Source organism: Miniopterus natalensis, chromosome 12 (genome assembly GCF_054644295.1).
Source record: "Miniopterus natalensis isolate mMinNat1 chromosome 12, mMinNat1.hap1, whole genome shotgun sequence".
Classification (NCBI taxonomy): Eukaryota; Metazoa; Chordata; class Mammalia; order Chiroptera; family Miniopteridae; genus Miniopterus; species Miniopterus natalensis.
In genome coordinates this window covers 44,480,061-44,507,778 of record NC_142092.1, presented here as the reverse complement: position 1 = coordinate 44,507,778, position 27,718 = coordinate 44,480,061, and the positions used below count along the sequence as shown (strand labels likewise).

Sequence of the window (27,718 nt, the reverse complement as noted above, 5' to 3'; positions counted from 1 at the left end):
AATAATTTAACGGATATTGTTTCTGCTCTCCAGGAGCTTACAGTCTAACATAAACAAGACTATAGAAACATATATACGAGAGTGGTCATACTCAACAAAAAGCAACAGATACATTGAAGATAAAGGAAAAAAATATGGGGTAAAGCATGACATTTAAGAAAGGTCAAAGTTAAGGGAAGAAAGAAATTGCTTTTTCATTCCCATTTCCTTGAAAAAGGATTCATGGAAGATGTATAATTTTAACTGTTGTTCAAATCATGAAAGAGAATATGGCTTGAAGCCTAGAGGGAAAAACTTTTTTCTTCTGCTATAAGATACTGAGTGACTGAAAATACTGAGCTGAGTAAGGATGACTAGGTGAAGGGCCCAGCAAGACTTTCCAAGGAAGGAACCATCAAATGGAGAATCCATGGTCTGGATCCCTCTGGTAGAGGACAGAAGCTGGGGGAGACTGCAGGTCTCCTCAACTCTCTTGAAATTCCTCCTAAGTGCAGGTGGTGTCAAATAGCTAGGACACAGAACCAAGAATCTTCCAAAATAATAAAAATGACTAATTCAAAACCTTTGCAAAAATCTCCATGAACTCTCAGTTAAGAAAACAACCTTTGGAAACTTTCTTGTGGGGTTTCCAAGGGAAGAAAGCACTTCTAGATAGAAACACAGAACCAGCAGCCACCTAGTCCACTTTCTCCTATAGGATCTCATTCATTTGTTTGTTTGCTTGCTTGCTTGGTCATTTGTTCTCTTATTGGACTTCTTGAGCTGATACTATCTACTTGATTATTCAGTTTTATCAGCTTTATTTTTCCTCTATCAATGAAGGAGAGCAAACTTTTGAGGACAGGTTGATTTTAGTCAACTTTAATTATAATACGGCCTCAGGCTATCTGAAATACTTTATACAGACTGATACTGGTGGTGACAGGACTGTCAAAGTACTTTGTTCCTAGGGAGAACAATCAAAATGATGACAGCGTCTCTCTCCATAATATCCTGCTTTGCCTTATTCGATATTTGACTCGTATGCATGCAGGGTATTTCAAGGACCTTTGGAGGATGCTATCTCAACAAAGAATGCACATTTTTAAGCAATGCCTCTACTCATCTTATTCATACCATAATTACAATGTTAGAATTAAAAATACCTTGATTTTAATTAATACATTTTATTTCAGGAAGCTCAATATTCTTCAGATCTGCAATTATATTTATCTTGTCATATTACATATTCAAAGGAAACCTATGGTGGGGTCCAATCTCACATATTACAAGCTTATAATTCTTTTCTTCCTAACAATTAAATTCAAATCCATTATTAAACATATCAGGATAAATTTGAATAAACAGGAGGAAATAACATGTGTTTCCTCATATGTGAACAGATCTGAAACTCACTGCTAATCCTCTTTGTCCCATGGAGCCTCAGTGGAAAGTAAGTCCCCAAGTACCACCACAATAGTCTCACCACACCTCTGAGGCAGGATAACAGCATTTAAAGTGGGGTGAGAACATGCAAAAAGACAGAAGATACCCATTATTCAGTGCCAGGGAACCCCTAGGATCTGGGCCACCTAATGTTCTACCTTCATAGCTCCTCTTTCATTGTGAGGGAAGGTCTAGAGTTCCAATGGCATAAAGCCTGTTTGTCTATTGTGGTTTTATTCTTTGCTGTCCTTAAGGCTGTGCTCCATTTTTTATATTTGAACAATGGCTCACAAAATAGAGTAAAAGTCCTTGAAAAAATTACAAGCTTTCAAAGAGGCTAATGGGTTCATTTGGTTCTGAAAATTATAAGTCAGCATACTTAATATGTCTCTTTGCTATCATGGCATCACAACAAGTTTCATGCTGAGAACTAGCACTGAACAAAGAATACAGAACTACCAGAATTTGAAACCACCTGTGTGCAACATAGTGCCTCCTGACTACCTATAGTGTATATTTTAATTATTTTCAATAAACCAAATTTAAATCCTACCAATTGCCTGTCTTCTATAACTGATATGTTTCATTCTAATGATACTTCTGGTTTCTTTCTGTATATTTTTCAAGATAAACATTCCTTGATTCCAACTTCATGTTGACAAATGCTTTTGGAAAATGGATCCCAAGAGAAGCCAGTAATTGCCCACAGTTCCAAGCCCAGCAGGAGACACGCCCTGAGAATTCCATAAGCAACAAACTAAAGAATATATTCCATGTTCCCAAAGCCCCCAAAATCCTCAGACATTTCATTGCCTTCCTCCCCAGAGTCATCCTTGCCAAGGATTCTGATAAGCACGCTTGTATATACAGCTATGCAGCAAATGGGCCAATAAGTATAAACAGCTGTACTTACATGTGTCTGGCTTGAGCTGACTGTTGGTGATGCCAAAGTACTGGGGATTTTCAATGACAGGGATCTTGGTCATTCCAATAATGACAGCATCGGGGCCGCCCTCTGAAGATGATGGGGTATTACTCCCATTGGAGATGTGGTGGAGTGGGCTGGCAGAGTCATCATCATTGCTGATAACTGAAGCTGGGCCTGGAGTTGGAAAAAAATACATATCCTCCTGTAATTTTTAATGCTTTTGTTGAGTTGTAATTCATATACATAAAATTCACCCATTTAAAATGTTCAATTCAGTGGGTTTTAGTATATTCAGAGAGTTGTGTAACCATCACTATAATCTAATTTTAGGACATTGTAAACATTCTAAATATCTGTCATTCCCCATTCTCCCCACGCCCAGCCCTAGGCATCTATAAATTTACTTTCTATCTCTATAAATTTATCTACTCTGAAAATTTTGTGTAAATGGATTCACACTATGTGATTTTTTGGAACAGTTTTTTTCACTTAGCCTAATGTTTTTAAGCTTCATTCACATTGTAGCATGTGTCATTATTTTATTCCTTTTCCTTGCCAAATAATATTTCATTGTATGGATATGCCACATTTTGTTGACCTAGTCACCAAATGATGGACATTTAGGGTTGTTTCAACTTTGAGGCTATTGTGAATCATGCTGCTATGAGAATTCAAGTATAAGATTTTGTTTAGACATATGTTTTCATTTCTCTTGGGTGGGCTTGCTGGGTCATATGGCAACTCTCAGTTTAACTTTTTGAGGAACTACCAAACTGTTTTCCAAAGTGGCTGCACCATTTTATATTCCTACCTGCAACATGTGAGTGTTCCAATTTCAGTACTTCCTTCTTCTGTAATTTAATATGCAGCCTTCCTCTTTGTTCTCTGAACATCTTTAGAACACTCGCTCATTGACGCTCCCAACATCAATCTAAGATCCTGTTTCACAGTGTACTGAAAGACGTACTAGGAGCTCAAAGACCCTAGTTCCTTTCTCTACTCTTTGGACAAGTTACTTACCTTCTTTATTCCTCTGCATCCACTTACATTTGTAAAATGTGCAAAATGATACCTGCTTGTTATTTTATGAGACTACTGATATGAAAATGTATTGTAAATTTAAATGTGCTTCATGAGTATGAATTGTTACTAGGTATTACTAAGTGACCTTACAATGGGTGGACTAGAATTACATTGGACTTTCCTATTACTCTATTTCTCTCTCTGTATATTCTGTCCGTAGCTGTACCACTTTTGCCTGCAAAATAATGGCTCAATCCCACAGCAATTTACCTGCCTTACCTTTAGCCATAATATTTTTTATTTATAGAGTCACTCTATGGATATTTTTACAACTAAAGCAATAACCATAGCATTTTTTATATGACACTTTAACTTTCTAGTCCAGAGCCTCAGAATATATATGCCCATAAACACGGTCTACTGTGTCTTATCTAAAATATTAATCCATTGACCACTAAACCCATACTGTTACAACAGAAAATAGATTCTCGAACATAAAGGTCTATATGAAGGCTTCAAAACAATTAATATCTCGGCGGCTCATGGTAGACATTCATACATGAAAAGCAGACAAAGCCCCCTAGACATGTATTTATGACGTGTGTTTTTGCAGTGCACTGAGGGGGTGCAGGGTCTTGCAGAAAGCAACCACTGGCCAGGAATCCTGGCATAAGCCAAGAGGAAGAGAGGGAGAAAATAATGAGGAAGACAAAAGGGAGGCAGGGACAGGGCAGGATCGAGTACACAGCCACGGCAAAGGAGTACCAGGGAAAAGCACAACTTCCTGAGCAAGAGAAGGCTTATTCATGCACCCCCAGGATGCACGTCTCAGCCCATCCACCCATTCTTTACCTCTTCCCTCACACTTAACTATCTCAACGAGAAGCACCACAATCCTAAAAACAAAAGCTGTTGCATCGTACATTTTTAAATCCCCTCTGAAATATCATAGTAATCCATCTCCCAATTCAAAATCCGTTTTCCCCTTCATATGGGGATTACCACAGTATGTAGTGATAACAATTGGACAGTCCCCAGCTAGCTGAATCTTAAACAAACTATGCAGGAAGCAGCCAACTGCTATTATAGGTAATTTTTAAAGCATTCTCTCAAGGGGATGTTCATTTAAGATGCCTTTAATGATACACTCTGGCTTAATTCCACAAACAAGTCCTCACACAGCCAATTTAGAAGCCACAGAACACTCAAAGCAAAGGCAATCTCCCCAGTTGTGCTCGTCCTGTGCCTAGCTCGTTGGTGTCAGCAAAGAGCAGAAATTCTGCCAAGAATAAAGACAAGACAAATTCCTTCTAGTATCCTTAACCATCCCTGTTTTATGATTTGCTTTCTGGCAGGCCTAGATCACTCAGAGCTTAAACCCAGACATGGAAAATAGAAATGTGTTGTGCTAAGGTTTCTGCATCTTGTCAGTAACCCCCTTCTCTACCCCCGCTGGCTCCCTCACTCTGTTCCCTGTGCATCTGTCCCCTCTTCGGGGTTGCCCAAGTAGGCTACTGCTTGAGCTCGCTGAGCGGCAGGGTCACACATTTCTCAACAGATTCTAGGCTACACATTTACCCCCAGAAATACAGGAATTATCATGTTCAAATACTTTATATGCTGTCTAAAGGCCAGGGATATTTGCTTCTGGGGCCCCTGCAACAAGTAGAAACATACTGATCCTAGTTACCTTCGTCTCTGATTCTTTTGGCCCAAGACAGACTATCAACATTCCTGTAGCATCTCATCATTTCAGAGGAGGTTGATACCTAGAAGACAACATTGAGATTCCTCCAGGAATCTGAGCTCTGAATCATCTGCCATGGACACAGTGGGGCCCTAACTTAAAGAGATCAACTCAGAGACTTGTTCTTTGTGTCCCTTCCTCCACCACAGGACATCCTTTCCTTCCCCTGGCCGTTCTGTTTAAAATCCCTGACTCTGTGGTATAAAGCCCCAGAGGAAATTTTTCAAAAGCCTTTTCACTTTGCCAGGTAGTCACTGTTGACAAATCTGACGGACATACAAACCGCAACCATTTATCAATTGGAATATTAATTCCAGTGCTGTGTTCTTCATTATTGATGCTCCAAATCCTGGCAGATTGATGTGCCTCTCAAGGTTGCAGGAATTCAGCCCATTTTTCTAGGAACATTCTGATCTAATGGAGCTCAGCGAAGTTGGGAAGGGAGAAAGAAAGCTCTCAACGGGGACAATGAATGTCTATATAATTTGACAGCAGCCTGTCTGTGCATGTCACACGATGTGTCACTGTGTGTCTGTGCACGTGACTGAGGAGACACGAGAAAAGACATACAGAAGCCCAGTCGGGGCACATCGCAGTGTTATAAGGAATTCATACGGGGACTTGAGAAAATATCTTATAAGATTAATAAAAAAGTTTTAAATTGTTGGGTATGTGCAGTTTGCTGAGTTTGGAGTAGGGAGTTCTAATTACTGCGCTGACAAATATGACTTATGCCTGGAAACATTTTTAGCCTCCTTTAAAAAATATGTCTCAAGTTCAAAGAGACATTTATTCTTCTATCAGAGCTGCTGGGTAACACATTACAGGCCTTTCTAAACCTAACTTAGGCTTATTTCTTATGATGAGAATCAATGAAGGTCACCTGGGGAAGGAGTTTCATCTCCCAGAACCAACAACACCTTCAGGGCAAGGGAAGAGACTACTGTTCTTGAGCAGCTGTATTAGCCTGTCTTTTATTTTCTGTATTTTCAGGCTTCAACATCTTGGGCCTTGATGACATTGGAGGGACTGCCCCACCCAGGGTTAGCCAGTTCCTACAAATAGTAAAGAATTAGCCTCTGAGTGTACCTTTCATATACAAGCCAACTAATCCATAATCTACACCCCAACCACATTCCTTATCAAGTTACTATACTCCAGGCCATTATCCACACGCCTCATTGCCCCAGAGCCAGGTATCAGACAATGAGGGGCAGCTCCTACACCCCAGAACTCACTGAAGTTCCCCAAACCATCCAATCCTCAACCTGCTTACCTTGCCTCGCCCAGTCCTTCCTGAGGAAACCACAATAAAAGTTCTAGTCCGTGTTTTTCCCTCACTCCCCCTGCCTCCTAACTGACCCAGGTGCTCCTCCCTGTGGCTCCCCTGTGATATGGCGTGACCTCTCCTCTTGGCAACTGTGAATAATGAGCTATCTTTTCATTGATGGCATTCATCTCCTGACCTATTGGCCTCACCATACCTGAATAATCGCAAAACCAACATTTTAAAGCAGCAGCACCTCTGGTGAACTGTAACTGAAGAATAGTTCTGAAGGGTTATTTTGCTGTGGCCTAAAAGGGTGAAATCCTGTTATCGAAGCTTTCTGGGAACCAGCAGCTCTCTGCAGGGCAAAGAGGCCTGAAAAATGTTTAAGTATTGCAGTGATTTGCTATTTAATGAAGGGAAGATCCCATCACACAGCACTGTTGTTGGGAAGTTCATACACACACACACACACACACACACACACACACAAACCATATACACACACACACAAACACACACACACACAGCACAAGCCATAAAACAGGGCACCTTCAAGATTGCCCAGCAGGACACTCCCTGGTATTGCAAAATGCCTATGGTCAGCTGTACCTGAAATCTTCCCTGGGGAGTCACCAATAAATCCTGAGGTGGTTGAGTTTAATGTTCCAACTTCGCCACATCTCCACTTTCTCTTTGCTGGTTAAGAGCTTTTCCCTTGGAATTCATGGGGCTAGTTAAGGGTCAAACTGACTGATATCAAGCTCAAAAAGGGAAATGAAACAGTGTTCCTCATATGGATGGATAAACACATATGGGGTGGATGGCTCAGAACTGAAAGTTTCCATGACACTAGTATACCTCTTGTACTTTGCAATTTTACCTATAGCCAACCTTGCAACCAAAATAAAAACTAACTAACAGATGCCCAAGATGGCTAGATCTTGGAAATGCACATGCAAATGGAAGGGAGTCTGTCTTTTCATGCCTTCTAAGCAATTCTTCTTCATTGTCTCTGTACCCATAGAAAATACTGAACAAATTGGAGGTCCCGGGAGATCACACCTGATTTCAATCCTAGAGATGAGATGCATTATCTGCACTCATCTGTTAGCTATAAGCTCTGCTTTTCAATTGTCAACACAATTGCAAGGAATCAAATGCAATCAAGCACAAATCATAGTGTCTGGATGTTAGTCTTGTTTTGAAAGAGAAATGGTCATAAACAAACAGCTGATTTACAAATTCAGAAATTTATTACACCACGGCCAAAGAGAGAAAGTTAAGACCCATGCTTTTCCAGACATGCATGTTCAGCCAACTTTGCTGTGCATGGAGCTGTAGTACAGTTGTATTTTATTTCCTTAACCTTCTTAGAAATGCATCAACAACCTAGAACTGGGTGATAGTTGACATATCCCTAGAGGGTAAAAACAAGGCAACTTCAAAAACACAAAACCATGTACTGAATCAATTAGCAACAGTTATGCCTTTTCTGGAAAAATTCTAGGTCTCTTTCTTCAGCAAATCAGAAACCAGGGACACACACAAAAAATGAATCAAGGGCCAACAAGTATGAAGAGAACCAAGCAGTTTCACCTGAATTAAACACAAGCTCATTACTTATCCAAAGAAGGAGTAACTACTTACCAACACCTTGTCTTGATTTTACTTTCCCAAATCCAATCCCTGAGAAATCTGAAAACCACAACAAAACATAAAATAAACTTTGAAAGAGAAGCGTAAACCAGAGGTAGTCAACACTGTCCTTAGTAAAATAACTCCAACTCCCTTGCAAAGCTCCATTAGGGACCGAAGCTTCCTCTCAAACACCCAACCCTTGGATTTTTGTGTAAAGATCAAGTTCTCATCCTGAGAACATGAAAGCTCAAGTCAGATAAGGGACAACTGCCTGTCTTCAAGAAAAATGACCAAAACCCAGGGTTAAAAGCTCTGAGCAGTTTTCTTCCTTTCTCACTTTCTCTCTTCCCCCAAAGTATCGAACAGAACAAAAAAGTTGCCAGGTGAAAATACACAACGCATCTGGCAAATGCACGAAGGTTCTGAACCTCAGCCAAGTGCAAATATAAGAAGAGAAGGCAGATCTTTTCTGCAGCTAAGACAGGCAGTAAAAGAGGAACACGACATCCCGTGGGAGAACTGACACTAGGGCTGGACGGGGGTTCGAGGGGGGAAACGGGAATCAATTCCACATGGATTCCACAACTGACTTGCTGTGTGACGGTGGGCAGCTCACGGCAGATCTGTGCCTCTTACTACACAAGCTTTCACTGGCATGCGTAAGAAAAGTCTGCCAAATGTTTGCAGGTCTCCAGTGAAGAAAGCCACAGTGAAATGTCTATTTGTGTCCTGGGCCCTACTGTTCCCTTCTAGGTAATTTCTGCTGGGTTCAAAGTGAATTCTGCACAGTGGGAAATCCCTGGACACAAGGCCAATAAATGAATGGAGACCAAGTAAGTAACAGTGTTTCTCAGCTTTTTAGATCTGTAATGATTTTTATAAGAATTAGGATAAAAAGCTATGTAGAAAGGGGGCCAATTTAAATGAAACAAAGTATATAAAACCCTTTGCATACTCTAAAATGCCTTACAAAGTTGTCATGATTACTATTTTTTTCAAGTATACTGTGTTTAGCTCTTCCTTCCTTGGTATTCCAGGACTTTCACTCTCCAAACTCTAAGCCAGTTTTTACTTCTGATTGATATTCCTCCGAATGCTTTCTTCCAGGTTTTAGAAGACAGGATGAAGGTCTGGCCTCTATTCAAAGCCGAATAAAGATTCCTTTGCACAGAAGACAGTGGACCTCATTCACTGGTCCTCGGTCTAGGGAGGCAGGGCTGGCCATGGATTTCTTAACTACGACTAATCCCTTTCAGAACAGAGTGTATTTTCCTACTTATTACTTTTTGTTTTCTATGTTTGTTTGATTTACACAGTTTTAATTAAACCGTAAGTTGAATTTTTAAGACTGCTTATTTCACCTGAGCATGTTTCAAAATCATGTTTCCATCTTATGGACCCACTGAAGGACACTGCCATAGCAGCCCCCCACTGATTTACACATCAACTTATTTACAGTCATTAACTCTTATAAACACAACTGCAAGGAACAGCTTTACTTGTCTTAGGTATTCCCATCCCCATTTTCAAAAATCATTCCCTCAAGGTAAATCTTAGAAATGCAATTAGGGTCAAAGGGGATGAATATTGTTAAGGTTCTCAACACATATTATCAATTGCTGTCCCACTATACCTGGCCTTACTGTCACCAACAGTGTGTGAGAAGGTAGGAGTGTATTTCCAGTGGGAAAGCTAAGGACCTACTTCTGTCCTTGCCATTGGTATGTCTCCACCTAACTGAATAGAGACCTGGCAAATACCCACCCCGACCTGTGCCACATGAAGCCACTCACACTTTATGGCTCCTGGGCTGGTGTTTGGCATGGGTGCAGTAGGGAGGACTGCAGATATGGAAATAATCAAAATAAGGCAGATAACACCCGTGCAGTCATTATCACTCACCAAGTATTGCCCTCCACCATGGACATTCCTCCATTGGTCCTCAGCCAAACCCTTTAATATAGTATCCTCTGTTCATTGACAAGGACTTGAGACTCAGGGAGGCTGATAGACTTAGCAAGTCACAGCTCATAGTGACTCAGCCTTCTGATGACAAATCCAGGTTTTTTAAAATTTTTTTAAAAAATCTTTCATAATTGCCTTTCCAAAAATAGCCAAAAGTAGCCAAAGTTTACAACATTACAATCAGGATTTAATTTTGTATATAAAAAAGCATAAGTAGTCATTTATTCTCATTTACTTATTCAACAGGAATACCAGAGGATTCAAAGAGAAATGAGCTGTGTGGCCTACACTCTAGGAGCTTACAATCAAAGATCAGCTACCCTAGAAGTATGTCCAGGGTGCATGGGACTCCAAGGAGGTGCATCTATCCATTTCAGGGAGGGGGAGGGGAGAATTCTCTGGTTTCTGGACCATGGATTCGAATTAACCAAGAATGAGAGAAAGTAGAGGGGCATTCTCAGTGTAAGTAGTCCAGTCGTGGCTAACATGGGCAGTCCTGCCTGTGTCAGGGGCTGATGTGACTGAAAGCAAAGGAAACTTAGAAAAAAATAAAGGCTAAGCCAAGAGTTTAAATTTTATAGGTAGCCCAGCCCCTACCCCAAAACAAGAAATCTCAGGCTAGGCAGGAACATGATCAAGATTAGTTTTAGAAAAGTAATTTTGGCTGCAGAGGCAAACAGGATTATAAGAAGGCAAAACTTAGGGCACGAGGCTGGTAAGGAGGTTTCTAGAGAAATCAAGGCATGAGAGGACAGTGGCCTGAACCAGGTCCTGGGAGGTGGGATGGGGAAGGGAAGGGGATGGCTATCAGGCATATTTAGGGAGATCAAGAGGACATGGTGATGAATTGCAAGTGGAGGGAAGTGTGGGAAGTAAACAATGAAAGTTAGGGGTTTGGACAATGAGACGTATGGTGATACTGCCCACGGTGTCTCCAAGGAGCTTAGAAAGGAAACAGGGCTAGGGGGTTAAACTGACAGTCTCACGGGTGTGAGCCACAAATCCCAAATAAGACGTCTATGTGGGGACTGGTGTTCAGACCTCAGAACACATGTCTAATGCCCAAAGTAGATTTGCCCAAGTTCAAGAACCCATGGTTTAATGGGAGAGCAGAAGCCAGACGCTGTACCGGGGACACATTTCTTGTTTGTACACACAAAACACCCTGTTTTCCAGGAACAAACGAAAGGGTATGCAACTGAGGCTAACTTCTGACAAACTTATTCCTAAATTGCTAAAAGGTGTCTAAGTTCTCTTCAACAGTAACACAATTATTATGTAAGAATACAGCCTTCTTGACCGTACCTCAGGATACTTGGAAAATTTATGACCAGATTACCAAGGTCACATTGGTACCTCTGCTCCCCTCCCCCACCCCGAAAGCTGTCCCCTGTCTGACAGCTCTTTCTTGAAGGATTTAAGCAGTAGTCTTAAAACTTAATACTAAATTTCACCAGCAAAATTTTCCCACAAGGCCAAAAAGAAACAATTTCTCAATTTCCTGCGATGTTTCATCCACTGGGAGTCAAGTCTTGCCAAGCATTGTTTTCTATTCTGTTTAATAATAGACACTTTATTCACTGCAAAATAAAAGGCTCCTTCAAAAGCAAATGTAGTCACAGCGAGCTTAGAGAAACTCCTTTCGGAATCTAGACCAAAAAAGAGTCTAAATTATAAAATGAACCAATTCAATCCAACTGATATTGAAGAAAGTTCAGCCTTCCTTGACCAGGGAAGAGAAACATGTTTTTTTAAAATGGCACATTAACCCATGAACAACTCTAAGATGAAACTTAAACTAAATAATATAAATGGCAATAAAGATTGCTTTTCAAACATCTCCCAAAGGAAACAGCAAAAATTTAGGGGGTTGAAAAGGAATATTTATGATGCCATTGAGAATCAGAGGAGGGAGCAAATAACAGGCAACATGGAGAAACCTAATCTTCCCTGTGGGTGCTGACTTGCACAGACACTAAAAGAGATTGTTAGAAGGGATCTGATTCCAGAGAATGCAATTTCTGGATTTTTTTCTTTTTTAAGTGTCATAAAAATCATTTTAGTATGTCAGGAGAAAATCAGCTTCCCTCCCTTTTAACTCTGGAGAAACTAAAATTTCCTGTGTTCTAAAATGTAATTTATTTATATTTTAAGGCAAGACTCACCACCCTCTACCCCCAGAAAAGCGTCTCTAACATCCTAATGGAAGCAAGTGGGAAAATATGATTCATGACAGAAATGTACTTTCCCTCGTTTCTTATGGTCATATCCACTCCCTAAAGCACACATGAAAGAGGATCTCTGGGCTGCCTTTGCTTCGAGTAAGGTGTGGACCAGCCAGTGCTGAACACAGAATAGATGCTCACTAAGCGCTTAATGGAGTAGCCAAATGCCTTCTACCTCAAGCAAAGAACTAGGAGTACTGGCCCCTGGAGTGGAGGGAAAATTAATACAATGGATGCTTTGCTGACAATATAAGCATCTCCCTTTCCAACCAACACACAATCAAAGTGAGTAATAGTTTGCTTCAAATTAATTCCAGTTCCTCGGGCCACTGAACAGTGTAGTTTGGGGCCAAGTTTCCACTTCAATTTAATCTTAATCTTTCACTCAAGGACACAACCTTTATAGAAATCCCATGTCCACTGACTAGGAGTGGGCTTGCTTTGAGTTAAATTGGTTGTAGAAATCATGATTCAAAGGGTCCTGGAATCCTCTTGACCTACTTTCATTGGCTTCATCCCTTCCCTTCCTTCAGACTCCAATGAGACTTAATTATACTCATCTCCAAGTAACATTGAACATTCTTCCAATGTGAAGAATATAAAGAAAAATACGTGTATTTTAGCTAAAACTGCTAACTGCTCTCTGAAACCTTTGTTTTCTCCCTTTTTTTCCTGGGCCCAGAGATAGACTAAATTAACCAGCCCTCCTTGAAGTTAGTTGCGGCCATATCATTGAATTATAGCCAATGGACAGTGAGCAGAGCGGTGGGTACCATTTCTGGGTCTGGCCCATCAAGAGTTCCCATGTATGCTACCTCATGCTTCCTCCTTCTACCTATCCAGAATGAGGACAGCATTTATATCAAACTTGGACTTTATGACTTGAAGTTAGCAGAGAAATTCCCTACTAACTCTCCCAGTGAGTGTAGAGGGTGTAGAAACTGTTATTCTACTGAGGTCCAGTGAAGCTATTTATCCCAACTCTCATTCATATGCAAAAGTTAAACTATTGTGTTTGAACCAGTATCCACTTTGGGACTTATTTACCATGGTAGGGAGTCTACCCTAACACATACACACAAAGAAAAAAATATATATATTGGTGCAGCCATTATGAAAAGCAGTATGGAAGTTCCTCAAAAAAATTAAAAATAAAACTACCATATGAACCAGCAATTTCGCTTCTGATATTTACCTGAAGGAAAGGAAAACCCTAACTCAAAAAGATATATGCACCCTCTTGTTCATTGTAGCACTATTTACAATAGCCAAGATACGGAACACCCTAAGTGTTCATCAGTGGATGAATGGATAAAGAAATTGTGATCTATGTATACAATGAAATATTATTCAGCCATAAAAGAGAAGGAAATCTTGTGGTTTGTGACAACGTGGATGGACTTTGAGAGCATTATGCTAAGCAAACAAGTCAGAAAAAGACAAATACCATATCATCTCACTTATATGTGGACTCTAAAGAGAGAGAGAGAATGAGAGAGAGAGAGTAATCTCAAAGATACAGTAAACAAATTGGTGGTTGATGGGGGGAATGGTAGAAAAAGGTCAAAGGGGTCAAAAGGTACAAGCTTCCAGTTATAAGATGACTAAGTCCTGTGATGTAATGTACAACATGGCGACTATAGTTAATAATACTGTATTGCATATTTCAAAGTTGCTAAGAGAGCAGATCTTAAAAATTCTCATCACAAGAAAAAGAAATTTGTAACTATGTGAGGTGATGGATGTTAACTAGACTTATTGTGGTGATCATTTTGCAATATATACAAAAAATAGAATCATTATCTTGTATACCTGAAAATAATATATGTAAATTAGATCTTACATTTATTTATCTATTTATTTATTTGAGGCTTTAATTAACTGACTCCATGACTTCCCAACCCTCTTCACAAAATTCAAAATTGTGTATCCATATTTATTTGCATTTTTTTGGAAAGTCCACAGATTTCATTCTATTGTCAAAGGCTTCTTAACCCCCAAATGTTAAGAACCACTGAAATACATATAAATGGTTTTAGAGACAAAGATATAAACTCATATGTATTCTGCATTTACATTCTATTTAATCATAGTCCCTATCAACATTTGATCTGGGTGCTGGGAACCATCTATCATCTGTCACCTCGATTTCCGCAGCAGCCTCCTAACTCAACTGCTCTATTCTTGCCTCCCCTAATCTCTTCTCCACAGAGCTGCCAGAGTAATCATTTTCTCATATAAATCAGATTATTGCATTTCCCTGCTTCACATCCTTTAAAGGTTTTTTGTTGCATTTAGTGTAGACTTTTGATCATCACTGTAGACTCCTGCATGACGTGGCCTCAGCTAACCCTCCCAGGCCCCTCACCCCTCTGTTTCATCAACAGCCACAGAGGCCTCTTTCTTGTTCCTGCTCACTTTGCACTTTTTCTTGCCTCTTCCCAGAATCATCTTCTTGGCTCTTTTTATGCCTAACCACTTCTCCTCCTTCAGGTTTCAGGTCAACTATCACATTCTCTGAATGGCCCCAACCTCATCACTTTAACCAGAGTCTCTTTCAGCCCCTCCTCTCTCACAATCATCTCGTCCTTCTCAGTATGTACCAATAAATCACCTTATTTATTTAATTTATTGTGTATCGTCTGTGTCCTTTACTAGAACTTGAGCTCCAGGAAAGCAGTGACCATCTTAGAGAAGGCTCTCCTGGGAACCAACTCCTACACAAGGATTCAAGAGAAGGCAGTTTATGAGGAAGGGACCCAAGAAACACTAGAGGGGAGGAAGTAGCACAGGGAGGGGAGGGAAGCCCATGATGGATACATTTCCCAGCGGCTTACACTGCGGACAACTAGAATTCAAATTCCTGGGGAACCTGGGGCGATGGTATAGAAAGTACCTCAGAGATATCCCATCCAAAAGGTGAGGAAGTTGGGTCACTGACCCTCCAACTACCATCTGTCACTGGTTGAGGGCTTCTGGCTAAGAGGAAGCCCTTAGACAGAGAGTCATGGGTGATTTGGGCACGATACCATGGGCAAGTACAGAGACGGTAAGAGCTGAGAGGACATGTGTGAATCACCAAAGTATTTGCTGCAAAGATCTTGCCTGTGTACTCACCACTTTCTCTAGTGCCTTGCACAGAGCTTCAATAACCACTTGTTATGAATGAATTAGAACAATTTTTAAAATGCATAACAATACGAAGTACAGTGAGTTTAATAAAAATGCCAATATGCAAACTGTGCACCCAACATAAAACCACTATGTTTTGCAAATATATTTGCTACCTTCCTGATTCATCTGTGGCCCTCCAATGGAACCTCACCAAAGACAGTCTTTAAAGGTGAGCAGCACTGCCCTGCCAGGCATGGCTCAGCGGTTGAGCATTGACATATGATCCAGTCAATTCCTGGTTGGGAAACGTGCCAGGTTGCGGGCTCGATCTCCAGTGGGGGGCCTTGCAGGAAGCAGCCGATCAATGATTCTCTCTCATCATTGATGTTTCTATCTCTCTCCCTCTCCCTTCCTCTCTGAAATCAATAAAGATATATTTAAAAAGTAAATAAAAATTAAAAAATAAAGGTGAGCAGTACTTAGAACCCAGCACTCCAGGTAAGAGTATGAAATAAAGACACTGGACTACATGGCAGATGTGGGTTGTCTCTAGCCACTGCCAGAAAGGAACAGTATGACCTTGGGAGAGTCATTCTCCCCCTGCAAAGACTTTATTTCCCACTCCACAAAGACAGAGGTTGAGACATGGCACTGAAGGCTTGTTCAAGCTCTAGCAGTTTATAGTACTAATCATCAGGCACATATGACTGAGAATAGACTGCCACATGGCCTCATATAGCTTTCCAGGGTATTTTGGGAATGCGAGATCATGCTCAATTTAAAGAAAAACACTCAGTAAACTGGCCTAGATTTTCTCTTGCTAAATAACACTCAGATGCTTTGGGGTCACTATATCCTTATCTTGAGAGAAGGACCAGTGCTCTGCAAAAGCAATTTTAAAAAGCAGTACTTACTAAATACTTGCTATATGCCAGGAACTTACTAGAGATTAGATGTTATTTTAATTAGGGAAAATTGGTCAGCTTCTATAGCAGCATTAATAAATAAAATAAAAGCAGACCAGAGCCTTAAGTCCTACAGACAAAGTTCAGAAGGCTTAAATAAGAATAGATGAAAATAGACTTGCTTGGAATGTGGCAAAATATCCTCACCCCATATTTCAGACATTTAATTTTGAGAAAATAAAATTTCCAACTAATTCACCTTTCATTCTGAACATGTGGACTACTTCAAAGAAAGGTCAGCTGGCTTACAGCTTAGTCATTCACAATTAAACTGTACAAAGTGTTGGGTTATTTAAATCTATTGTAAATTCTGAAGGCTTTTTCTTTAACAAAAGTGGTCAAAATCTTTCCTGGGTGGGTAAAAAATGGAACCTGGAATGCCAAATAATTTGTTTCCAAGCTTGGAACTTTGAGAAAAGCAGGGGCAACTTCTACTTACTAGTAAGAAATGACAGACATGAGAGAATCATATCAAAGCTTTGCCTTTCTACTCTACATCCCAGGGAGAGCTCAAAATGCTCCATGAAGACTTTTTTTATTTGTCACAAGCTCCCTTCATGGAAGCCAGGTGATGTCTGGATGCACACGCAACAAATTTCCCTGTTCACACTGCCTTAATGTTGAGTGAAGGACTGCTTGACCTTTGCCCCAAATTCTCTGCAAAGCAATGTTGGTGGAGCACTGGGAGCAAGTCTTTGGGAAGGAAATTGGACGATTCTCAGGGAATGATCTTAGAAGTGGTGTCAGTAGCCTTCAAAGAGAGCAACAGGCCCATAGAGACCGGCATACACTTTATGCCAAATTCCCATGAGCTTTTGTTTCCATGGAAACCTAAACAATGACTCAGACATCCTTGATTTGCTCAGACCTGTCCATTGTGACCCATTACAAAGTGAGGCCAAAATAAAGGAAGGCTATTCTTTCCATCCTTCTTTGCACAAGGTTTGTTGTCACATTAAATGCATTTGAAAAATGTCTATGCAACTGCTGCTACATATTTATAGTTATATTCATATTTATGCTTGCATCATTTATATTCATATATATAAAACATGCAAATTATTTTTTTAGTTCCTCTTAACCAACATTTGTTATAACTAATGCAAAGCATCATGTAGGAATTTTTGTGTGTGGTGTATTATGAAATTTTGAAGGGAGAAGAGCATGGTAGGGTTTCCAGCCATGATTCTCACTACAGGGTATTTTCCATTGTCAGCTGTATGCAAACCTTTCCCTGCAATCTAACATGATGACCTGCTTCGCGTCATCCTTCAGCATCTTTGTTGTTCTCTTCAAAGAGCTACTGTCTCCCTTCTCATTCACCACCCCAATCCACACTCTTGAATCCAGCCAAGGTCAGGAAATGTGTAAGGCCAATGCAATAGCCAAGATATTTATTTTAATTTTAGGACTGTGTGCTCTTCTATTAAGAAGTTCCCATAATGGAATAGGACATAACAGGATTATATGCACTCCTAAAGCTGGGTGTTGAATAAAAATAATTGAATAAAATGACCCTAAGTAGAACAAAATTAAAACCCATTATTTAAAATTCAATGCCAGTTGCACAAATTAATGATTGGCCACCATGTTTAGTATCACTTGAAGTGGTGACTCACTGTCAGGGGAAGAAACTTAAACCCATAAGATGAAACTGTATTTCTTTCTTTAGTGTTTCCCCACTAACTGCCCAATATGCTCTTTAAGAACCACTGATTTTCTGGAAACTAATCCAAATTGACTGGCTAGGTCAGTAGCTCTCAAATAAGGGCCATTTTGCCTCCCAGGGGGAAATTGGCAATGGCCAGAGACACTTTGGTTGTTGCAATGCGAGAAATGAGGTGGAGGGTGTGTGCTACTCGCACTTAATGGTTAAAGGCCAAGGGTGCTGCTAAATGGCCAACAATGCACAGGAAAGTTTCCCACAACAAAGAATGTAAGGTGTAAAGTGTCAGTGGTGTCGAGACTGAGAAAGACTGTCCTGGATCATGTCAGCAGAGTGGAATTAATCTTAAAACCTTTCATCTCTGTTAAAAGGAAACCCGAGCTTGTCTACGCTCACTGTCCCTGTGGGAGTTTAGTCTTTTCTCGTGTTATTCCCATGTTCTTGTCACTGGTGACCTTGCTGCCAGTCCCTTTCTCTCAGTTTACCTTGTACCTCACAAGAAACAGCTCTGATATGGTCACTTCTATTGCTCCCAAACACCAAAAAGTGCCATTCTGACCCCGGAACAGAGGGTCAATACAGGGTGAAGGGACAGAAACTGGACTTGGACTCTAAGCTTCGGGTTTCGGTGTTGGACTCACCACTTCCTGACAGCCTGACAGTGACTTGGTCTCCCTGAGTCTCTTCTCAGAGCAATAATTACTGCCTTGGCCACCTGATGGGACTGTTTTAGGATCGTGAGCTGATGGGTATGTGAGACCACTGTAAACACTCTGGTATTATATAAACCTGGGGGTAAGTAAATAATAAAGGCCCAAAGGCTCAATGGCATTTGAAACCTTGACCTGACCCCAGCTTAATCACTTATGACTCCCTTTAAAATACATCAGATCCCAGTGAAACTGTTAGTCTGCATTTCTTAAACATGCCTTGAATTTTCCCATTTATTCATTAATTCATTCACCTGATAGAAGCTAAACAATGTGATAAATGGGTATATAATAAAGAATAGAATACAATAATCACAGCCCCTGCCTCTATGGAACTTCCAAATTTTGTGTCTTTGTACCACTGTTTTTCTCTACCTGAAATATAACCTTAAAGTTCCATCTTTGATCATTAAACCCCATTTATTAACCAAATCCATCTTAAAAGTCATTCCATCATGAAGCATCTTTCTTTTCCCCAATCATAAACTGACATTTGGGTTGCTTGTCTCTCATGGTAAAAACCACATTCTTCACTGTATTAATTATTTACATATTCTTGTTTCTCCTATTAGACTTGAAATACTCTGAGTTGAAAAATCTTCTAATTCAATTCTTCACCCTCTTCCATAAGCTTCATAACACAACAGTGTCAATGACGGTACTTTTCACATGGTAAGCACCAACAAATATCTCAACTGGATTAGGTTCAAATAGAAGAATTTAAAAATAGGGCATAAGGCACGCACAAAAATAGTAGAAACTGAGTTGTAAAGCACAGACAGACAACAGCAGCAAACATTCATCACTGTTGACTACTGTTCTCCATATTTCTAAAGCACACTGTCTTTTCCCATCATAGCTTCTCTCATTCTGAATTTTAATTATCTCTTTACTTGTTGTAACTTCCCCCCAAGTTCTTCATGAGCAACAAATATTTCCATCTTGTCTCTCCATTGTACTTCTACCACTGAGTACAGGGCCTGGTGCATTTTCGGTGCTCAGTAAAGATTTATTGAATAAATAAATGAACGAATTCCAACTTTTCCTCTTTGCCTTCTTAGATCAAGAGCCACATTTGGTAAAATAGGTTCGTGGTTGTGTTAAATGCTATACTGCTCACCTCCCCTTCCTGGCCCAGCAGAGGCTTGGACCCCACCCTACCCTACCCCCATTATCACCATCAATCCACGTTGCTTGCTTTTGCCAATGAGAAGGGAGCAGAAATCCCATGTGTCACTCCTAGGCAGTAGATTTAATAGTCATACTTAATTTAAATTAACTGGGCTTTCTACTTTGTCTTTATCCTGCCACAGAGAACCATGAAGCCTCCTGTTTGGATGGTAGTATCATAAAGTTCTGGGTTCCCGAGAGGCTAAGATGAAGACAGTGCCCTGCCAACCTGTGTGGCCCATGCAGCATAAAGGGGAGTAATCTTTTCTGTTTCAAGGGTTATTTGTTTCTACAACATAACCTAGCCTATTCTGACTGATACAACAGTGAAGGTCCAAGTGAGTCTTATTAAAAGATGGTCTTATCTATAAAAATATATGCTTTTATTTTATAAAAAGGCTCAATATGTATGGTTAAGAGAGTATACACCCAAATATGTACTCCCTAAAGCATACCCTGATGTGTACATAAATACATAATAAATAAATGCTAACAATAAAGGCACAAAGTTTTTAAAAACTCATTGTAACATACTAAGAAATAAGATGTGACCTTACAAACAATCCCCTTAGAAGGCCATGCCTTCTGTTGTATCTATTTCAAAGATACTGCCCCTGTTTGTTACATTTTCAGAGCTTCTTTTAGGGAATCATCTTTCATTAATGTAGTAGAGTCCGCCAACTGTGCAAATCTTCATTATCTGGGGATAAATTCTGATATTCTAATAGTCAAAGATCATTTGGAGCCAGGTCAAATGGAATATGTGGGTGAGTAAGCTGGGCCACATCACCATTATTCAAAATGTCAGAGAGTCTGATTCTACAGTTTCAGGCCTCTGCCTTTTTTGTGGTGCTCATAACATTTCACTAAAGGCATTTCTAAAAGAGGAGTTTCAAAAATGCACACGGTCTCTTGTCTGGTGATTCTCAAATTTTTTCCTAGTTCTATAATCATAACAAAATGTTAATCTCCAGGAACTTTCTTTGTCCCTAAATTCATGGTCATTAAATAGATGCAACATGATTGGATGCATGGCTGTGTGTTCTTCACAGTGCATATTAGAATCTACTTAAACACATTTACTCTCAGACCACAAAAACAGGTACTTTATGGATAAAAGCCCATGTAAAACACGATTAATTAGAGATGCATAGGTGTGGATTATCACTTTTGTGTGTTCTTTACTAAATTGTATACCCCCAAAATTTATATGTTGAATCCGTAATTCCCAAGGTGGGTGCATTTAGGCCTTTAGGAGGTAATGAAGGTTAAATGAAGTCATCAGGGTGGATTCCTAATCTTATAAGTCTGGTGTCCTTATGAGAAAAGACTCCAAAGCTTCCTCCCTCTCTCCCTCCCTCTCTCCCTCCCTCTCTCTCTCTCTCTCTCTCTCTCTCTCTCTCTCTCTCTCTCTCTCTCTCTGCCACAGACCAAAGGCCATATGAGGACACAGTGAAATGGTAGACGTCTACAAACCAGGAAGAGGGCCCTCACCAGGAAACTTACTGGGTGCACCTTGATTCTTGGACTTCTAGGCTCCTGGACTATGGGAAAATACATGTCTGTTGTTTAGGCCACCCAACCTGTGATATTTTGTTACAGTGGCTGAGCAGACTGATACTGTTTGTTTTAGTTGCTGTTGTTGTTGCTGCTGCTGTTGTCTGGATTGCCAGTCTGTATCCACTCCTTCCTCCTCAACTGGTAATGATTTTCATTTGGTTATCCACCCAATCCCAGACAGCCAATGTGATTCAAGATGGAACCAATGGCTCAGGCATAAAAAATCAGCATAATTCCATTCCCTGCCCACAGTAGTTGTTTAAAGAATTGGCATGTGATTAAAGTTAGTCTGATCAAAACCAAGCCTAGAATATGTGTACAAAGATTGGAGTAGTGATGTTCTCTTTCCTGCTGGATGGGCATCTGGAATGATGCACCATCAGGAGTGGATGGAAGTCATCTTTGCTACAACTATGAGAGAAAAGTTTGTCTCCAGTTGAGACAATCCAACAGAAAAGAGCCAAAGATGTATACTGGTCACAGTTTGTGAGCCTTGGATAAAAAGTCATATCTAGAGCTTGGCATTTACTCTCTGATGGTATATTTATTGTTCGAAACATTTGTTACAGTAAGATGCCAAACTAATACAGGGATGGGGCAATAGTAGGCTAATTGTCAATAAGTCAGTCCTGTATCACCAGAGGCTGGAATGAATGGGTACCATATTCTGGAATCCTGCCATGCACCCAAGTTTTATTACCACTGATGTTGAATTGGCCTCTTACGGAGATGTAAATGTTCTGTTCTTCAACAGCCTGTTTGACAGGATGAAAGGCTTTGGGATTTCAATGACTTTGACTCCTCTGGAGATGGGAGGACAGCCTATTTTAGCAATTTCTATGGGAATGAATAGACATATACTTTAGCTATTCAAATATTTAACTAGCCCCTTTGTTGTTGTTTTGAATCCCAACAAGCTGCAGCTGCCTGTTTGTATCTGTTGTGCCTTTAAGGGGCTTGCTGATTCAGTAGGATCCCTTGAATGCATTAATTAGCCTTCTCTCATTTTCCCAGCCCATGCCTGTGAAGAAATGAGCATTTGCAGCTCCAAATGCAGAACAGGGTATGAGTACAGAGGATATCAGATAAATGGAGGCTCGGAATTGCCTGCTATCTGATGGGCAGTTTTTGCTGGCAGCAGCCTGCACGGCAAGGTTTGTGTGGCTGCAGGTTTAATTTATTGGTTATCACTATTGACAAGTGAATGAAACACAGGCTCTGGATTAAAGTGTAACAGGGGAGATGAGGCATTAATCAGCACAGGTACATGAGTCAGAGGAGGTAAGGATCCAGAGAAAATAAAATGTTATGGAAGGCTGGGAAATGATTGATCATTTTTAATATATATCATCTAAGCCCGCTCTTTATAACTGCCTGTAGACCTCCATGTTGTGAAGACTTGGGCAATAAAACACTCCTTCCCTAAAACACTAAAGTGAAAGATGCTGGTGGGGAAAATAAAGAAGCATGAAGAATAAACTGTCTGTAAAAGGAAAAAAAATGTTTGCCTTAAAATTAAATTTCCACTTGTTTCTTTTTAAATGATTTAGAAATACAGCTTTCTTTTGGAAGAACTGTGTCCTATCAATCAGATACAGAGAAAGATATGAGGTCTGTCCATCAGGGCCAATTTCTCAGATCACTTTTGAGATTATAATATGAGAAAATGTACTTTCAAAGAGTAAGAGTCCATGGTAGGCTTAACAGTTAACCTAACTGAATTACAGTGGTACCTCAGTTTTCGAATGTAATCCTCTCTGGAAGACCGAGTTCTGAAACGTTCAAAAACTGAGGGGTCCACAGCCGACAGCTGAGCCTCAGGATCTTGCTCTCAGAGGAAGCCTTGTGGTATGTTTGACTTCCGAGGCATGTTTGAAAACCGAAGCATTTCCTTCCAGGTTTAAGACGTTCGTAAACCGAAATGTTCATCAACGGAGACGTTCAAAAACCGAGGCACCACTGTACTGTTAACTGAGAATCCTTGAGGCTTGGTTCTACACAACCAACCATTCTCAGATTTGGAAGTCAGCAGGAATAAAAGTCTAGCAATTGAGTTGAGACTTGTATGTAATAATACAACCCCTTTCCCATTAGTATTATTTCCTCCTTGTGTTTCTTCAACCCAGGAAATTTTAAGAACCATTTTCAGGAAGGTTTCCATTTCTTCAATGGACAGAAACAAACAACAGCATACCCCTTAGCATCCTGCAACACTTTATAGCTTCTAACAGTAATGGTTCTCTCAATTCCCCTTCAGAAATGTCAGGTGTTTCTAGAAAATAGGCAAAGAAAGAATAGGACTTAAGCAAGTTAACTAGAAACATCAGGAAATGTAATGAGAGAATATTAAGGGGTCCATTGGTCCCCCCCCCCCAATTTTAATCCCTTTACAAAAATTTTCTGACTTGTTCTGAATGCAGGAGGAATCTATGCTATGTTTATAAACATAGAGCCCATTGCCTTTCCTTTGAAATGAATCATCTGTGGCTGGACTAATGCTACCTGAAAAGGCAATGACCCCTGCTCGGTCCAGGCCTCTGCAGCTCTCATGACAGCTGCCACCTTGGCCTGCGGAAGCCTCCTGCCTTCCTCTTCCCTTTTCCAGGTCCATCTTCCACACAGAAACTGGAGAGAACTTTACAAAACGCCTCTCAGTTCCTCTTCATCACCCCATCCCTGCTTAAAATCAACTGAGGGCTCCACACCAGTGCCTTACAGCCAAAACTCCTCCTCTAGGTCTTGGCCTCAACTTCCTCTCCAGGCCCTTCTCCTGCAGAAGGGCTAGACTTGAGTCAGGAGGGCAGATGGGCTAAGAGGCCACTGCTGTTGGTTGAAGAGGTCAATAGCCTCTATGGAAGAGTATTGCACCCCAAAGTATGTTCAACACCCAGACTCAAATTAGTCAGCCCTTTATTGTGCTTAAGAGCTGCCATGGCATGCAGGGGTGGCTGGAAATGAAAACAGGGGATTAGGAGAGATTCCAGAGTCACCCACATTGGTCATGTCATCAGATTTCTGGAGAAATGGATGAATAATTCTGCCTTTTGCTTCAGTGTGTTGTCTGTGGGATGCAGTGTATCTGAATATATAGAAACATCAGAGCCACCAAGAGTTTCCGTTTCACTGGAATGCTTCTCATTGCATAGGCCTGGGCTTTGCTGTCCCCAGATTCAACCTGGGACACTCGTTATTTCATTCGGTTCCTCAACCAATATTTATAAATTGTCTTAAGAAAAGTGAACAAAATGGACAAAAATTCCCACATCAGTGCAGCTGACATTTTGTGGGGGAGAAAGAAGATCAACAGCAGCAACTGGGGGGGCGGGGGTAGCCTGCGTGTGAGTGCTCAGGGCTTGGAAGAGAACAGAGGCAGGGAAAGGGGCGGAGGCTGTCAGTAGGAGAAAGGGCTGCAGTTAGATACACGGTCAGGGAGAGGCTCTGTGAGAAGGTGGTATCTGAGCAAGGGCCTAAACAAAATGAGAAGAGAATTCCAAAAAGAGGTCCACCACCAGTACAGAGGCCTTGGGGAGAGGGTGTGCCCAGAGTGGGCTCTGAACAGCAAGGCCAGCGAGGGCAGGTAATCTGGGAGAGAGAGCAGGGAAGCTTGGACCAAGCTAGCAGCTGTGGAGGGCAAGCAAAGCAGTTGGATTCTAGATATATTTTGAAGGCAGAGCTGATACAGGGTTGGACACGGGGTTTGAGTAAAAAGAGAAGTCACGAGGACTCACAGATTTTGGTCCAAGTGTCCATTTATTGAGTTGGATGGCCCTGGGAGGATCATGTCTCCAGGGACAGCCCAGGGCTTTGTTCCGATTCACTCAGTGTGAGATTCCTAGTAGGCATCCAAGTGGAGCTGCTGAGCAGATGGTTGGCCATTGAAGTCTAGAGTTCAGAACACAGGTTTCTGCCAGAGGTGAGATTGAGGCAAAGTGGGCATTTAGATGATTTCAAAGCCATAAGACTGGATAAAGTCCCCACAAGAGTGTGTGCAGCTGGAGAGGACAGAGGCTCAGACACTTCTGGGGGCTCAACAATGGTTACAGTGGGGAGATGGAAGAAGCCACCTCTGAGGTGGGAAGAAAACAGAGAAGGGGTGTCCTGGAGTCAAGGGAAGAACTTGTCTGAATTAGACACAAGGAGCTGTGCCAGGTGCTGCCGACAGGCCGGGGAAGGTAAGAACTGAGAGTGACCATGGGACTTAACAATGGTGGCATTTTTTTAAAAATATATTTGTATTGACCTCAGAGGGAGGAAGGGAGAGGGAGAAAGAGATAGAAACATCAATGATGGATGATGGAGAGTTATTGATCGGCTGCCTCCTGCACGCTCCCTGCTGGGGATAGAGGCCGCAACCCGGGCATGTGCCCTGACCAGGGATCGAACCTCAATCTCCTGGATCATAGGTCGATGCTCAACCACTGAGCCGCACAGACTGGGCAACAATGGTGGTCTTGAAAGGGGACCCTCTGGTGCTATATTCAGAGTAAAAGCTCATTTTGAAGGAACTAAGGAGAAAGCAGGATAGTACAATCAAAGAGAGGAAAACTAGTCTTCCCAGGAGATCCCTGTAGGAGGCGAAGAGAAAGCTCAGTGGATGGGGGCAGGAGTGTGAGGTCAGGAGGAGTTTGTTTTTCACAAGTGAGAAATGACAGTATATTTGTAAGCTGATGAGGATGATCCAGACAGATGGAAATGTGCTGTTGCAGGGGTAGAGGAGACAACTGCTGGGGTGATGTCTTTTATCAGGTAAAAGGGGGCAGAAACAAGTGCACATTTTGGGGCTGTCCCAGAGAAACAGCGCCAGGAGGGCAGGCAAAGTCACGGCAATGCGAACAGGTGGGCGCATGTGGTGGGGTGGCTGTGGGGCTCTCTTATGAAGGTGTTTATTTGTTCAGGGCAATGAAAGCAAGGTCTGGAGCTATGAGTGTGTTAAGGGGAGGGGACGGTAGAGGGATGTGGAGAGAAGAAGGCATGGAGAACTTTCTCGAGGAGAGAGGGATAGGGCAGTTGCCCGCACATCATTGCAGAGGGGGTGCTTTGCTGTGCCCTGGGAGGGGGAGCACTGGACTTAGCCAGGGTGGTTGTTTGCCAAGAGAGGGCAAAGAGGCTGTATGTGCAAGAAAGCGGTTATGGCCAGTGACCATGGAATCAAAGCTAGAAGAAGTGAGGATATGAGCTCCTGGTGAGAAAGAGAAGGGGCGGAGGGAGAAAAAGGAAGGGAGGGAGGGAAGGAGAGGGGAGAGAGGGAGGGAGGGAGGGAGAGGGGAGAGAGGGAGGGAGGGAGGGAAGGAGAGGGGAGAGAGGGAGGGAGGGAGGGAGGGAGAGGGGAGGGAGGGAGGGAGGGAGAGGGGAGGGAGAGGGGAGGGAGGGAGGGAGAGGGGAGAGAGGGAGGGAGGGAGGGAGGGAGAGGGGAGGGAGGGAGGGAGGGAGAGGGGAGGGAGAGGGGAGGGAGGGAGGGAGAGAGGGAGGGAGGGAGGGAGAGGGGAGGGAGGGAGGGAGAGAGGGAGGGAGGGAGGGAGAGAGGGAGGGAGGGAGGGAGAGGGGAGGGAGGGAGGGAGAGGGGAGGGAGGGAGGGAGGAGGGAGGGAGAGGGGAGAGAGGGAGGGAGGGAGAGGGGAGGGAGGGAGGGAGGGAGAGGGGAGGGAGGGAGGGAGGAAAGGAGGTTAAGGTTTGTGGTCTGAAAAGGTCAAAGGACTGTTGGCATCAGGGTAGCAGAGGATGGTTACTAATGACCAGGTGAAGAAAATGTCTCCATGAGAGTGTGACCACAGCAGGACAGACGACACGTTTCTCACAAAGAGCCAAAGGCAGTGAGAACTAACTGGGTTTTCTCCCTAATCAGTGAGAGTAATCAGCAAAGAGATCTTATTTCGTTTGGAAGGCCTTGAGGAAGGAAAGAGGGAGGGAGGGAGGGAGGGAGGAGGGGACGCTGGCAGCAAAGCGGCCGCGCTTAGTAACACCATGTTTCTGAAAGCAGAGCCTGAGAAAAAACAACCAAGAAAGTCAAAACCCGGCGCAGCCCTCCGCCCACCCCCTGATGAGGGGCAGCCGCCCGCTGCCCGCTGCAGACACGCCCGGCGGGCGCCGCCCGCCCCGCCCGCGCAGGGACCGGAGGGCGGAGGCCGAGCCCCGGGGCAGCAGAGCGGAGACAGCCGCCGGCTCGCCCGGTGCCTGCGAGGGGCGCGGGCAGCAGCCGCACTTCACAGAGCCTCGCCCTCGGCCCGCAGCCGAGCTGGGCGGGAGCAGGCGCTCCGCGAGCGCCCAGTGCGCGGGGCCTCCGCGGAGCCTCGGGTCCCCAGCACGGGCGCGGTCC

General features: G+C 42.3%; 1 protein-coding gene across 3 annotated transcripts in view; it reads right to left on the bottom strand.

Moving 5' to 3' along the window:
* Nucleotides 1-27,718, bottom strand: part of NTRK2 (neurotrophic receptor tyrosine kinase 2) — a 283,569-nt gene that overhangs the window by 119,429 nt on the left and 136,422 nt on the right. For 2 of the 3 annotated variants that reach the window (XM_087822730.1, XM_087822731.1), the window contains one exon: nucleotides 2,339-2,527. In XM_087822730.1, coding sequence (XP_087678856.1) covers nucleotides 2,339-2,527 — 189 coding nt within the window. Of the gene's footprint in view, nucleotides 1-2,338; nucleotides 2,528-8,040; nucleotides 8,089-27,718 lie in introns of all 3 variants that reach the window. The other variant, XM_016223028.2, reaches the window with a different exon arrangement.